The following is a 14,738-nucleotide window of genomic DNA, read 5'->3' on the forward strand; positions in this document are numbered from 1 at the left end:
TTAGGGGAGATGATTTCAAGAACGAAAGAGACTAAACAATCAGAAAATTGGATTTTTTGCAAAGAGGAAAGCTCTATTTATAGCATTTTAGATGTCACCATTTGTCAAAGCCATAGCCTTTCACAGGGTTGGATCTTTTGGCAGAATGTAGGAGAGAAGGCTAAAATTTTCCAACCGAAGTGTTGATGTGCTAATTCTGAAATTTTCCACATTCGAAATTAAACTCTTGCACAAAACCAAATGAATTCTTATAATACCATAAATGAGTTCATCAAAGAAATGAAAAGGGGAAAAAAGAAGAGATAAGATTAAATCCTTCAATATGTTCTGATAAAGGACAGAAGAAAACGAAGAACGAAACGAGCTAGTTCCTTTGAACGAAACAAAAGGAGTAAAGACAACATCTTAGAACGGATCATTATGAAAGCAAACGAAACTTTATAAAAATATATATGCTAAGCAACTTCCAGGGTGGAAAATCTACACCCCTAAATTTTCACTCGAGTTTTTCAAGCCTTCTTAGCCTTGAGGTTCTCGATCATATCAGCTGCTTCTTGAACGGTGGTGATGGTCTGGGCACTTTCTTCTTCCACACTGATCCCAAACTCTTCCTCGAGTCCCATGACAATCTCAACCTAAACATGGCAAGATTTAAGCCAATAAACACGTTAAAAGTATCTTTGAGTTCTCGTGTTAATTTAAGTCGAGCCCAAATATAGAAATAACCAGAGGATCATGCAAAACTAAGTTCAAATCAGAAAATTGATAACCATTTCTGCAGCAAACAAAAAAAATAAAATTGACTGACGGGTACTGAATTTTAATAAACACAAACTTAGCTCCTGTATTGTAGGGATTAAAATCAAATAAATTTTGATAAAATTTGATAAAATGTGTGCTTAAAAGTTTGTGGGAAACATGGAATATGTGGTTAATATTAATTGTTAACTTTGACTTGTATAAAAATCTGGATTTTAATTGATATCAAACAAGGGCTTAGACTTCACAGATGGTTGGTAATTGTATAGTACTGGACATTATTAAGGAAGAGAAACATGTTAAAAATCTTGTCCATTATATTATTCAGTATTGCTTACCAAACACGCCCTTGTAGTCATCCAATTGCTTTCAAATGTAAAATTTCCAGTCATTTTGAATACATTTTTAAGCTACCCATAAAAAGCAAGCATCAAAAAGGAATTGCTCTCAGGTAAAGGAAATTGATTTGAAAAAGGATTACAATTTGATATTCAACCATATACATTAGAAGAACACTAGATGTGCAAATAAAATTTCTATAATGAAAAATAAATAATACCGTGTCAAGGGAATCAGCACCAAGTGATGCAAACTTGGACTCTCCAGTTACAGCAGAATCGGCGGGGAGAGCAAGTTGCTTCCTCACAATTTCACACACTTTTTCCACTGTCTCTGGTTTGGCCTGCTCAAAAGAAACATCCAGAATTGTCAGTGACCTCGTTTGATTCTCTTTTGTTAATGCTGCACATATCCATTTAAAAGCTACATTAATAGATTAACAATAAAAACCAACTTTATAGACACTCCATGTTTAATAAGGTGGATTAGATAATACTAAGTAGTATCCTGTTAATTGTCATGTTGAGTATTCAGTACCAAATAACTCTTGGAATCTTGTCAATTTCAAGAGCTTGCAAATATATGATATTGTAAACCATATCGACTGACTTAAAGAAAATCTAACAAAAGTATCATTCCTGAGATATGTAATTTCACTAGAAAAAAAGAATCTCGTTTTGGCCACAAGGGAAGTGAGTTGTAACAAGAGAACTTTGGTTTTCAACTCAAGATGTATAAACTCCAAAGGCTGGATTAATTATACAATGTTAACAGCATACAACAATGGAATTAAAGAATGGAGTCTTCGACAACCTATAAAAATGCAAAATGCGAGGCTAAAAACGGACACCAAACAACACAGTTTTGGTACTGACTAAGAGCGTGTTAGGCTAAGCATAAATTCTACCAAGTAAATAAGTTTCAATAAACAATTTTTTACCTATCAAAATTGATAATGGGCATGTCACATATTTTGAGAGTAAGGTAAGAGTTAATTTCAGAGAGAGAGAGAGAAAAAAGTGACCTTCTTTTACAAGTAAGGGGGAAAAACCATTATAAACATCTTTGGAAAACATTTTTTTTTTTTACCTAGCCAAGCATGTTCGAACTTGAATTCCCTAAAACATTTTCCCTCTTCTTGAACGGAGGAGAAAATTTGAGTGCCATACAAATGATGGATGCAAAAAAGAATTACTATGCATTCTATGCATAGTTAATTAACTCCATTTTGCAATGAACCATACTTCTAGAAACTCGTGCAAGAAGCCAATAAATAATTAAAAATGTGAGATTGCAAATAAGTGGAAGAATATATAACAGCAAAAACCAACATACTGCACAGGCAATGCGGAAACGTGAAGGCTGCAACCTAAGAGATGGGAAGCTCTTCCCACTGAAAGAAAGCGAAACCTTCTTCAAATTTGAGACCTGGACCCAAAAAAAATACAAGATAGCTAAAACCATGGGAGTAATAACAAATCGATACTACATTGAGGTTTGGAAACAGTATTGAATGAATTCACTCATAGTGATTCGCTGACAATCTTTAGCTAAAAATAAGGGGAAAAAAGCATAAACACGAGAACTTACGAGGTTGCTAGCACATTCTACAGTCAAGCTCAAACCAACACTCAGAGAACTTACAAATCTTGTAAATAGGAACACATAAAATCGTTTAAGAACTTCAGAATCTTAAAATTATGACAAAGTGCCCCCAAACATGGGGAGCAAGAGCTTAAGTGCCTAGCATATAACCTCAAATATCAAATTTTATAAGCATAAAATCGATAATTAATGTTAAACAAACCCAAAACATAAGCTCAACAAATAAAACAAAAACTTGTTAACCATTACAAAGAATTGAAATTTTTAACCGACAATTAATTAAAAAAATCTCGATTAACAAATGAAGATCAAGAACATCCATAAGATCAAAAACAAACTTAACTAACATTAGATTTTCAACATGAAATGAAGAGATAATTAACAACTAAATAACAGAAAACACGTATGACTAGAGACAGAGGTCATAAAGATTCATAATAAACCTTAACTTACTCAAACAGATTCAATATTTAACCGAAAAAATACATTAAATAAGAAATATAATAAGGATGTAACCTGGTTTTGCTTCAGAGGGCAAGAAGCAGAAAAGGAAACAGAGGAAGCAGTAATGGAAGCCATCAAAAAATGGATCTGGAAATGGGAATGGAGAAAGAGAAGGGGTGGCGGAGTGCACGAGGACGGAGGGACAAAGGAGTGAGGAAAAAAGGGGGGGAGAGTTGCGTGATTTTATTGACAATTTCGTCAGTTGTCTGTTTGTTTGTATGTTGGTTGCTTGGTTTTCATCGAAAATTGGTTCGTTTGGTGGCGATGTTAATGGGGAAATTTGGCAGTGTTTGGACGGTTCGGAATTTAAAATCGGAACTATCAATTATCAACTATGCTATCGGCTTCTTATAACTTTTAGTTTGTGTTTGAGCCATATTATTTCTAAAGAATGTATTTTGAAATACTAGATTGATAGAGAATGTGTGATTAAAATTTTTTTTTATAAATTTGCGTGTAATATTATTTTATTAACGAATGTGTGTTTTAAATGATATCAAATCACTGCTTAATAATACATTTTTTTCCAAAAAATGCGGCTCAAACAATAATATATTTCATTTTTTTAATTAATAAAAAAAAATCTTCTTTTTTGTGTTGGATGCAGAGTCCAAGCCTAGCATGGCTAAGATGACGAGTTTTGAGTTTTATTACGCGACTAAGTGTGATATTTTTCATTTTTGGTTGTGATGGACAAGATAAAGCAATGACATTCTTGGAGAAATGTGGCGAGAAAGGAGTTGAAACGACCAATAGGGTGAAGGAACCGAAGAGGCAGAATCGGTCGAGCCTTTAATAGGGGTTTGATTGGACACAAGTTTATTTTATTAATTTCTTTAGTGTTTCAATTAGTCAAACTTCAATTTTAACCATACATTTTATGAAATCCACAAATTTTACTAATTTTTCAGCCATACATTTCATAAAAAATTTGCTAAATATTTTATGAAAAACTTTGTTAAACAAACCCTTAGCTTTAGTTAATAGGAAGGCATTTTTGTCATTCATTATCCTAGAATTTATTTTGCTAAAGACCTATTTAAACTTCGTTTCATAAGGAGTCGTAGATTTTGAATAAAGAATTATAGTTCTGGAAAATATGATCCTTTTGTGTGAGAATTGTCGTTTGTTGTTGAAAATCTAATCCTTTTGATTACCGACCTTGGGGGAAGAGGAGTTTGGACCCGACTTGGCGACGATGATAACTTCTGGAAATAGAGATTGAATTCAGGGTTGAAACCCCATAATTTGAAGGTGGATTGGATGTTGACGGAATTTTGGATTGATTATGCTACATGAGGTTCTTCAAGGATGTTCCCAATGATAAGTGAGTTGTATTGGTGGCAAATATGTTTTGAATTTCTCTATCATAACAAGGAATTTCTCTTTATCATCTGCATTGGTGGCAAATATATTTTGGACTGATATATATATACGGTTTCAATCTCTTAAACATCGTGCTTAACTTATGCTAAGCATCATGCTTAGCTGGAAAAACTATCTCCATTAAATAAAATTCTAAACTAATCAATTAACGAAAATAATTAAATTAAAACAAAATCAATTAGGAGGTTTAAATTTTCACGTCATTAGCTTCTTCCCATCTCCATTCTACATTATTTGTTTCCAGTCAAAATAATGGCCACCGTCTTCTTCCCCGTTGTTGCATAAATCAATTTATGATCACTACGTAAATGATAATAATTCAAAATAAAGTAATCTGAGTTAAGTGCCACTGTATTCTTCTCTTGAAATTAAGGGCTGCTGTATTTTTCCTCTCTTTAGTCAAATAGATTAATTAATTTCGTCATTTTGAGATCAATTTAGTTTTCCTCTCTTCCCTCTCAACCTGTAAGTTGATATTATAATTTGCAGAATTTGTAATTATTATTTTCTTGAAGAACACAGAAAACTTGTAATTTTTCAAATATTAATTATCAATTATTTAGTACTGGACTAAACTTTATGGATTATATTGAGATATTTTTTATTTATGTTATTGAGGATGTGTAATATTTTGATGACATATATTGAGATGATTATGAGTAAAGGTAAAAGTAATATTGACTATCAATGATCTTGATGGTTATTCAGTAAATGTAAAAGTAATATTGTAAGTCACTTTTTTAATAAAAAAGTGAGATTTAACTTTATACAATATTTTTCACTTTCAAAAAACTTTTTATATGAATAAATGTGTTGACTAACTTGGTAAATGATGATGGCTAGGAATTTGGTTAAAGTTGCTTCATGTTTTGACTGGTGTTTGGTCGGCGAACTGATTTAAAAATGCTTGGCGGTGAACGAAGAAAGAGGAGGGACGATGGTTGCGTCATTTTTTTTTTTTTTTTCATGTTATTGAATTGATTATGATGTTTTAATTGGCGTTTCTCACTTTTCTTTTTTTTTTGAATTTCTGTTTCCTTTTTTTTTTTTTTGAGTGTTTGATACTTTTTAAAATTTTGATCATTTTTTAGTATTTGTCATTTTTTTAATTTCATCATTTTTCTATCACTTTTTAAATTTTTTTAATCACATTTTTGAGTGATAACTGATGAACATCACTTTTTAATAAAAGTGAAATTGTACTTCATTTTTAATAAAAATGATGCCAATACTTAACTTTAAAAAGTGACATTGTGTCGTATATAATTTTATACAATATTTTTTACTTTTATATAATTTTTGAAAGATCCCTAATTTTAAAGTTATTTTTGTAAGTTACCCTTATTTTAATACTTCCAGCCCAATGCTTTTTTATGATTTGAACAAGGTGTCACTCTCTCTCGTTATCAGGTCAGTAAGTGTAATTCTCAACGATGGATTATTACGATTTGATTAACTATTCGTTTGTTAATTTTTATTTTTATTTTTAAAAATTTTCACGTTATTTATTTTATGTGACTAAAATAAATTGTTCTCTTATCACTTCACTTAAGAAATATACAGACTACACTAACTAGTGGCTTTAAGTATGTTCAATTCTTGCAGGCAAAGAAGGTTTAAGGTTTCCTTTATGAATGCTATACTTTTTGTTTTGGGTAATTAGCACAAAACGTTTTTATCTTTTGTTTGGATTGTGATGCCAAAATCAATCAATGGACTATGATGAAAAGGGCTTGGTCCAATAGCTGGTATTATATTTCCATTGCCCGATAATTCAAAGGTAGAGGCCCAACTACCCAAGCCCAAACATGAGGCCACGTGTGCTGCTCCGAGCCATTGGATCACCCAGCTGATCTACGGTGATTTGGTCTTCAATATAAGGGACATTTGGTGGATGCCCTTGTTGACCGAGTGTGATATTTTCTGGCGACTTTTGAACTCTTTAGAACTAGTCATTTTCTCTGTCTCTCTTCTCCTTCGTCTCCTTCGTGTTTTTCTTCCAAGTTCTTTGTGATTTGGAAATTGACTCTTTCTGTGCGAACAGTAAATCTTAGCGATTCTTTTGAAAGGAGTTAGTGGAGTCAGTGAAGGGGTTTTTCATTTTGGCTCGTTGAAGTAGCTGCGTCCGGTTTCCTTTTGTGGGTTTGAGTTGGTTCTTGGTGTCTCTACCATTGTACAGAAGGGTACAATGTTAATTTCTGAGCCCTAACAATTAATTGAACGATATACGGTTGGTTTGGTCCAGTTCTTGGTTGTTTTTTTTTCCTCTATGTGAGATTTGAAAATACTTTCTGTATTTCTTGAGTTTTATTATAACAGTGGTATCAGAGCCTTCAAGGCTTCGTTCGACCGTGATCTGAATGTGAAAAATTCATTTTCACAGTCAGATCCTTTTTTCAGATCTGATTTGTTTTATATATATATATATATATATATATATATATATATATATATTTATTTATTTATTTATTTATTTATTACTGTAAATTGGTGAATTACTAAGTTCATATTTCTGAAGTATACTAATATACGTTTGTAGTTAACTTTTTTTTATTACATTCGTTTATTGATTTTATCTGATATTCATATAATCCCTTTCCGGCTTCCTGTTCTAATGACCCAAATTGTGCCTTGACCTAAGGACATGATCCTTACGGAATCTTGGTGAATTTGGGCATTTGGAACTTGAAGTTTGTTGCATTGAGTACATTGCCATTTCTTGTTATTTTGAACACTGTATGTGTTAATATTTTCTTGATTCTCGAAGCTTCTTGTACATAATAACCTTTGTGATCTTGTGTATTATCACATCTTATTTTGCACCACCTCTTTTTTCTGTTGAACTTTGAACTTCAAAATAAATTTTCTTGTGTTGGTTAAACATTCCAAATGACAACAACTACGTTTGAACTTGGAGTTTTTAATGGAAAAGGGGATTTCCCCATTTGGCAACAAAAAATGAAAGGAGTCTTTGTTCAACAGAAAGTTGCAAAAGCCATTATTGGTGATTTTCCTGATACTATGACTAAAGCACAAAAAACTGAATGTGATGAACTTGCCTATACCTCTATTATATTACATCCCTCTGATCAAGTTTTGAGAAAAGTTGGGAAACATGATAGTGCTAGAGATTTGTGGGAAAAACTAGAAGAACTTAATTTAGTTAAGTCCCTACCTAATAAATTGTTTCTCTTAGAAAGATTTTTTAGTTTTAAGATTGACATGACTAAAGACTTAGAAGATAACTTTGACATTTTTAATAAATTGGTTCAAGATATAACCAATGCTGGAGACAAAGTCTCTGATGAATACAAGGCTGTGATTCTTTTAAATTCATTACCTGAAATGTATAACGATGTCAAAAGTGTCATTAAATGTGGTAGAGATTCTTTGACTCCTGAAGTTGTTATTAACTCTTTAAGGAGCAAGGATTTGAAACTTAAAATTGAGAAGAATGGAAGATATTCTGAGAGTTTATTTGTTAGAGGGAAGTCACTTAATAGACAAAACCATGGTCAGGATAATCAGAGTTATCAAGGAAATAATAATAACAAGAAGAAAGGGAGAGGAAGACCTAGGTCAAAGTCTAGGACTGCGACTGGGAATAGGAAATGTTATGGATGTGGGAAATCAGGTCACTTTATTAAGGATTGCTTTAAGAAAAAGAATGAACAAAGGGATAAGAAAATAGATGAGGGTAATGTTGTTGAATCTCTAGATGATAAAATTGTGGATGTCTATGTTGTTACTGAACCTGTTACTGATCAGCATACTGTAAATTTTTCTGAAAATATAGACCAGAATCAAGAATGGATTCTTGACTCTGGTTGCACTTTCCATATGACTTCTAAAAGGTCATGTTTAGAAAATTTTAAAGAAATGAATAGAGGTGAAGTAGTAATGGCTAATAATGCAGCCTGTAAAGTCTTAGGAATTGGCAGTGTGACTATAAAATTTGAAAATGGATATATCTTTACCCTAGAGAGAGTAAGGTATGTTCCTGATTTAAATAGAAATTTAATTTTTTTGGGTGGTCTAGATGACATTGGTCTCCAAGCTAAACTTGGAAATGGTTTGTTAAAATTTTTTAAAGGCTCTCTTGTAATATTCAAGGGTTCCAAAAGAAATGGTATATATGTCACTAGAGCTGAAATAGTTTCAAGTTATACTGCTGAGTCCTTAACTACTGGAGTTGATTCTACCTTAAAATGGCACAACAGGCTTGCACATGTTAGTGAAAGAGGTCTGCATATTTTGAATAAAATGGGTGTTTTTGGAAAAGATAATGTTTCAAAAATTTCTTTTTGTGATTACTGTATACTTGGTAAATAACATAGACTTCACTTTAATACGGGAAAGCATGAGACTACTTTTGTTCTGGAGTATGTATATGCTGATTTGTGGGGACCCTCATCTACTATTACTCAAGCAGGAAACAAATATTTTCTGTCCTTAATTGATGATTTTTCAAGAAAAGTTTGGATTTTTCTGTTAAAACAAAAATCAGATACTTTTGAAGAATTTTAAATTTGGAAAACCTTGATTGAAAATCAAACTGGGAATAAAATCAAGGTATTAAGAACTGATAACGATCTAAAATTTTGTAATGTTGTTTTTGATCAATTATGTAAGGATAGTGAGATCTCCTTAGGCATAAAACAGTTCCTTATACCCCTCAACAAAATGGAGTTGCTGAGAGGATGAATAGGACTATTCTAGACAAAGTAAGATGCATGATGATCAGTTCTGGAGTTCCTAAAGTGCTGTGGGGTGAAGCTGCTATGACTGCAGTTTATATCATAAATAGAACCCTAAGTAGTGCCTTAGATGGCAGAACACCGTAGGAGGTATGGTCTAGAAAAATACCAGATTATAGTCACCTGAAGACCTTTGGTTGTGCAGCATTTTCCCATCAAAGTAGTGGTAAACTTGAACCTAGATCCCAAAAATGTGTTTTTGTGGGATACCCTGAAGGAGTAAAAGGGTATAGATTGTGGGATAGGAGTGTGAAGGGGTTTAGAATGATCACAAGTAGGAATGTGACCTTCAATGAATGTGATATGCCATGCATGACCAATAAACATCAGATTAGTGCTTTTAGTAGTGAGGAAGAAGAGATGACTAGGCTGCAGGTGGAGCCTTTGTCACCTCCTGAACATGCTGATAATGTTCAGGAAGAGACTGGGGAAGTTTTTGATGAAAATATAGAAAGTGAAGGTGATGTTCAAGAAGTTGGTGAAGAAGAAAATTCATTAGAAAGTTATCAGTTAGCCAGGGATACGATTAGAAGAGAAATAAGGAAACCCATTAGAATGAGAGACTACCTATCTCTAGCTTTACTGACTTATCAAGATCTGGCCTTTAAGGAACCAAAAACATATGAGGAGGCTGTGAGTTGTTAGTCTTCAAAAGACTGGCAATTGGCTATGGAAGAGGAAATGAACTCTTTAAGAAAAAATGAAACCTGGATTTTGGTTCCTAAACCTAAAGATAAATCCTTAATTTATTGTAAGTGAATCTATACAATTAAGGAAGGAAACACAGCAAATCAGCCCCTAAGATTTAAGGCCAGATTAGTGGCAAAAGGGTTTACTCAAAAACCCTGTATTGATTATAATGAAATTTTCTCACCTGTAGTTAAATATACTACCATACGTATTATGCTTGCATTAGTTGCTCATTATGATCTTGAATAAATGGATGTAAAAACTGCCTTTTTGCATGGAGACTTGGATGAAATTATCTATATGAAACAACCACCTGGATATGTAGATAATAAGAAACCTGAGCACGTGTGCTTGTTAAAGAGATCATTGTATGTACTTAAACAATCGCCTAGACAATGGTATAAACGCTTTGATAATTTTGTGTCATCTGTAGGTTTTCTTAGAAGCTCTTTTGATCATTGTCTATATTTGAAAAAGGATAAATCTGAATCTGTGATTGTTTACCTGCTTCTTTATGTGGATGATATGTTGTTAATTGGACAGCATCTTAGTGATATTAATGATATTAGGAGATCTTTATGCTCTGAATTTGAAATGAAAGACCTGGGACATGCTAGAAGAATTTTAGGTATGGATATTAAGAGAAATAGATCCAAACAGGTTCTTTTTCTATCACAATCTGTCTGTGTTGAAAAAGTCTTAGCTAAATTTTCCATGCATGAATCAAAAACTGTCACTTTACCACTTGCAAGTCATTTTCAATTGAGTAAAGATCAATGTCCAGTTGATGAATTTGATGTGAAATCCATGCAAAAGGTCCCCTATGCTAATGCTGTGGGGTCTGTAATGTACACTATGGTGTGTACCAGACCTGATATAACTTATGCAATTAGTACCTTAAGTAGATTTATGGCCAATCCTGGCCCTGAACATTGGACAACCTTAAAATGGTTACTTATGTATCTAAAAGGAACATCTAACTTAGGTTTATGTTTTAATCTTAGTAAAGAATTGTAGATTCAAATTATGCTGGGGATATGGACAATAGAAAATCAACCACATCTTATATGTTTACTTTGTGTGGCACTTGTGTGAAATCACAATTACAGCCTATTGTTGCATTTTCAACCACTGAAGCAGAATATGTGGCTGCTATTGAAGCGATAAAAGAAGCACTATGGCTCAAAGGTTTGTTATGTAAAATTAATGTTCTGTTAAAACCTGTTGTAGTCTACTCAGATAGTCAAAGTGCAATTCATCTGTGTAAAAATCTTGTATTTCATGAAAGGACCAAGCATATAGATGTTAGAATGCACTTTATAAGAGACATAATTCATAAAGAATCTGTTGTACTTGAAAAGATCCCAACTGAATTTAATCCTGTTGATATGGGAACCAACGTACTGCCTCTTAACAAGTTTAGGTCTTGTTTGAAAATGCTGAAAATTGATATAGGGTAACCTTGTTGTAATGCAGGTACTCTAAACCTCTTGGTGCAATGACCTGTGGAACTTAAAGTAGAAAATGAATATGTTTCATATCTCTGTAGTGTGTCTGATGGTCATTGGCATCAAGGTGGAGATTGTTTGGATTGTGATGCTAAAATTAATAAATGGGCTATGATGAAAAGGGCTTGGCCCAATAGCTGATATTATATTTCCATTGCCGGATAATTCAAAGGTAGAGGCCCAACTACCCAAGCCCAAACGTGAGGCCACATGTGCTGCTCTGAGCCATTGGATCACCCAGCTTATCTACGGTGATTTGTCTTCAATATAAGGGACCTTTGGTGGATGCCCTAGTTGACCGAGTGAGATATTTTCTGGTGACTCTTGAACTCTCTAGAACGAGTCCTTTTCTCTGCCTCTCTTCTCCTTCATCTCCTTCGTGTTTTTCTTCCAAGTTCTCTGTGATTTGGAAATTGATTCTTTCTGTGTGAACAGTAAATCTTAGTGATTCTTTTTGAAAGGAGTTAGTGGAGTCAGTGAAGGGGTTTTTCATTTTGGCTCGTTGAAGTAGTTGCGTCCAGGTTCCTTTTGTGGGTTTGGGTTGATTCTTGGTGTCTCTACCATTGTACAGAAGGGTACAGTGTTAATTTCTGAGCCCTAACAATTGATTGAACGATATACAGTTAGTTTGGTCCAGTTCTATGTCGTTTTTTTCTCTATGTGAGATCTGAAAATACTTTGTGTATTTCTTGAGTTTTATTATAACACCTTTCATTTCTTTGACATTTTCATCTTTTATGGAGAAAAATATCATTTTCATCCAATTTCTCAATAAAAAAAGTCAAATGACAAATATACTCTCTTATTTAAGTTTAAATAAAAAATAAAAAATGAAAGAACAATTGCAGTTATACTCCAAAAACTTTTTAAAAAATTGCAAATTAGTCCAGATAAATTAAAAGGATAATTAGCATAAAATGTCCTTATCTTTCAATATTACCGTGCAGAAGTCCATATCATTCATTTTTTGACATTTTCATTCTTATTTTCACATTGCGAAAATCATCATTTTCTGAATAAGAAGTTATAAAATGACGAATATGCCCTAAACCCTAAATAAAACCAAAATAAAGAAAAGAAAAATAAAGAAAAAATTGTAATTATACTTCCAAATTTTTCAAAAAAATACAATACATTTCAAATAAATAGTTAAAAGATAAAATGATCTTTTAAAAAATTTTGGTTTTTAATTATTTATTTGTACTTTCTTTTTTGAAAAATTAGGGAGTATAGCTGTAATTTGTTCTTTCTTTTTTTATTTTTGTTTTATTTAAATAGGAGTGTATATTCATCATTTTATATTTTTTCATTGAAAAATTGGATGAAAATGATAATTTTCGCAATGAAATAAAAAAACAAGGTGTGAAACTAACGAAAAATAAAAGGTAGGGACGTTTTGCATAATATTATTGAAAGGTATGGATATTTTATGCTAATTAATCTTTTAATAATTTATTTGGACTCATTTGTAATTTTTTTAAAAGTTTGAGAATATCATTGCAATTTTTTTAAATTTAATAGGAGACTATATTTGTCATTTTACATCTTTTTATTGAGAAATTGGATGAAAATGACATTTTTCCACAACGAAAGGTGAAAATGTCAAAAAATGAAAGGGATCTTTTGCACAATAACATTAAAAGGTAATAACGTTTTGTCATAATTACTGTTAGAGGTGCACATGGTTCGATTTGGACTGTTTGATAAATTTTTTTAAACCAAATCATTTAAAGCGATTTGAAATTTTTTCAAACCAAACCAAAATATTTTTTTGGGTTTGGTTTGATTTAAAATCACGGTTTAACAATGAAAAAAATTAATATATATCAAATAAATTAAATCATAAATAAAAGTCTAAAATTTCACGTTAAAACTTAAATTGTATTATTACAAAAATTACAAATCAAAGTTATGTAATTATAATCATTATAATGCAACAACATGATATAAACATTTTAAGCTCTCGGTGTCTAAAATTTTAATACACGATTCATTCTCTTCATAAATATAAAAATATAGTACATAAATTCATTGATTATACTTAAATGATATAAAATAACTAATAAAATGAAATTAAAAAAAATCAAATACAATAATGCCTAGGTACTGTGACTTTTTGTGAATCATCTAATGCTTCTGCTCCATCCTAATATTAGCGAATTACTTTAAGTGGCTCGACAATTATTAGAACACAACAAAATAATTACCAATAAAAATATAGATAAAAATTACCAAAAATAAAAAAATTTGGATAATCTGACTTAATTTTAGGCAAAATTTGATAAATTTATTAGAAGGAAGTGAAATCAGTAAGTTTGAACTAAAATTTAGATTTAATTGTCTGCTTAATTGTAATAGAGGATCAATAAATAAGGTTTAGTAACACTTGTTCAACACTTTACACAGTTTGGGTATTTTACATTCACAGTTGTAATGGCTGATGTGTATTTGAATATGATTCATTTAACTAATTAAGATGTATAATTGTCAAATTGAGTTTAATTGAATTATATATTCTAGTATGGATGTATATTTTGTAACTAAAATGTGTTAAGTTTTAATTAGGTTAAATAAAATTTAGACTAATTTATTTTCAAAATTTTTTTGGTAAACGATTTTGGCGGTTTGAAACGATTTGCAAAAATTGAAATCTAAACCAAAACACTTTGATGCGATTTTGTTCGGTTTAAAATCAAAACATTGACAGATCCATATGGAACCGAACCAATGGTTTTGTGAAACCGATTTTGATATAATCATACATGGAAGTGAGTTTGACACCCATACCCTGATCGGTTTGACGAAAGATGATATAGTCTTACGTGGAAGTGAGTTTCTATAAATTTTGAGTATCTGTTTTTCTTTTTGCTAATTGTTTGCCTTTAGTGTAATATAATTATTGCTTCTAATTTAACGATGACAAATATCATCTTCTTCATGGTTAAACCAAGAAATTAATTTTCGCTATTCTTTTAACAGTGATTATGATATTTTAAATATTGCAGCCTCTATTTATGATTGTTTCTTAGTTTTAAAACTTATAGTCAATTTAATTATATATTTCTTAATTCATCCAATGAAAATAATTCTTAATCCTTGTATAATATTAACATATTGCACTTATATGAGGATTAATTTGTAATTAACAGGAATGTTATAGTATTTTTAGTTGAATCCCATATCTTTTTTT

General features: G+C 31.6%; 1 protein-coding gene across 1 annotated transcript; it reads right to left on the reverse strand.

Moving 5' to 3' along the window:
• Window positions 1-233: 233 nt before the first annotated feature.
• LOC111375813 (acyl carrier protein 1, chloroplastic-like) lies at window positions 234-3,434 on the reverse strand. Its single transcript, XM_022998717.1, has 4 exons — window positions 3,220-3,434; window positions 2,434-2,526; window positions 1,319-1,441; window positions 234-635 (listed from the first exon to the last, which is right to left on the reverse strand). Exons 1-4 carry the CDS (start codon window positions 3,280-3,282, stop codon window positions 510-512), a joined length of 405 nt encoding a protein of 134 aa, XP_022854485.1. The 5' UTR covers window positions 3,283-3,434; the 3' UTR covers window positions 234-509.
• Between the last annotated feature and the right edge of the window lie 11,304 nt (window positions 3,435-14,738).

Source organism: Olea europaea, unplaced genomic scaffold, assembly GCF_002742605.1.
Source record: "Olea europaea var. sylvestris unplaced genomic scaffold, O_europaea_v1 scaffold1416, whole genome shotgun sequence".
NCBI lineage: Eukaryota > Viridiplantae > Streptophyta > Magnoliopsida > Lamiales > Oleaceae > Olea > Olea europaea.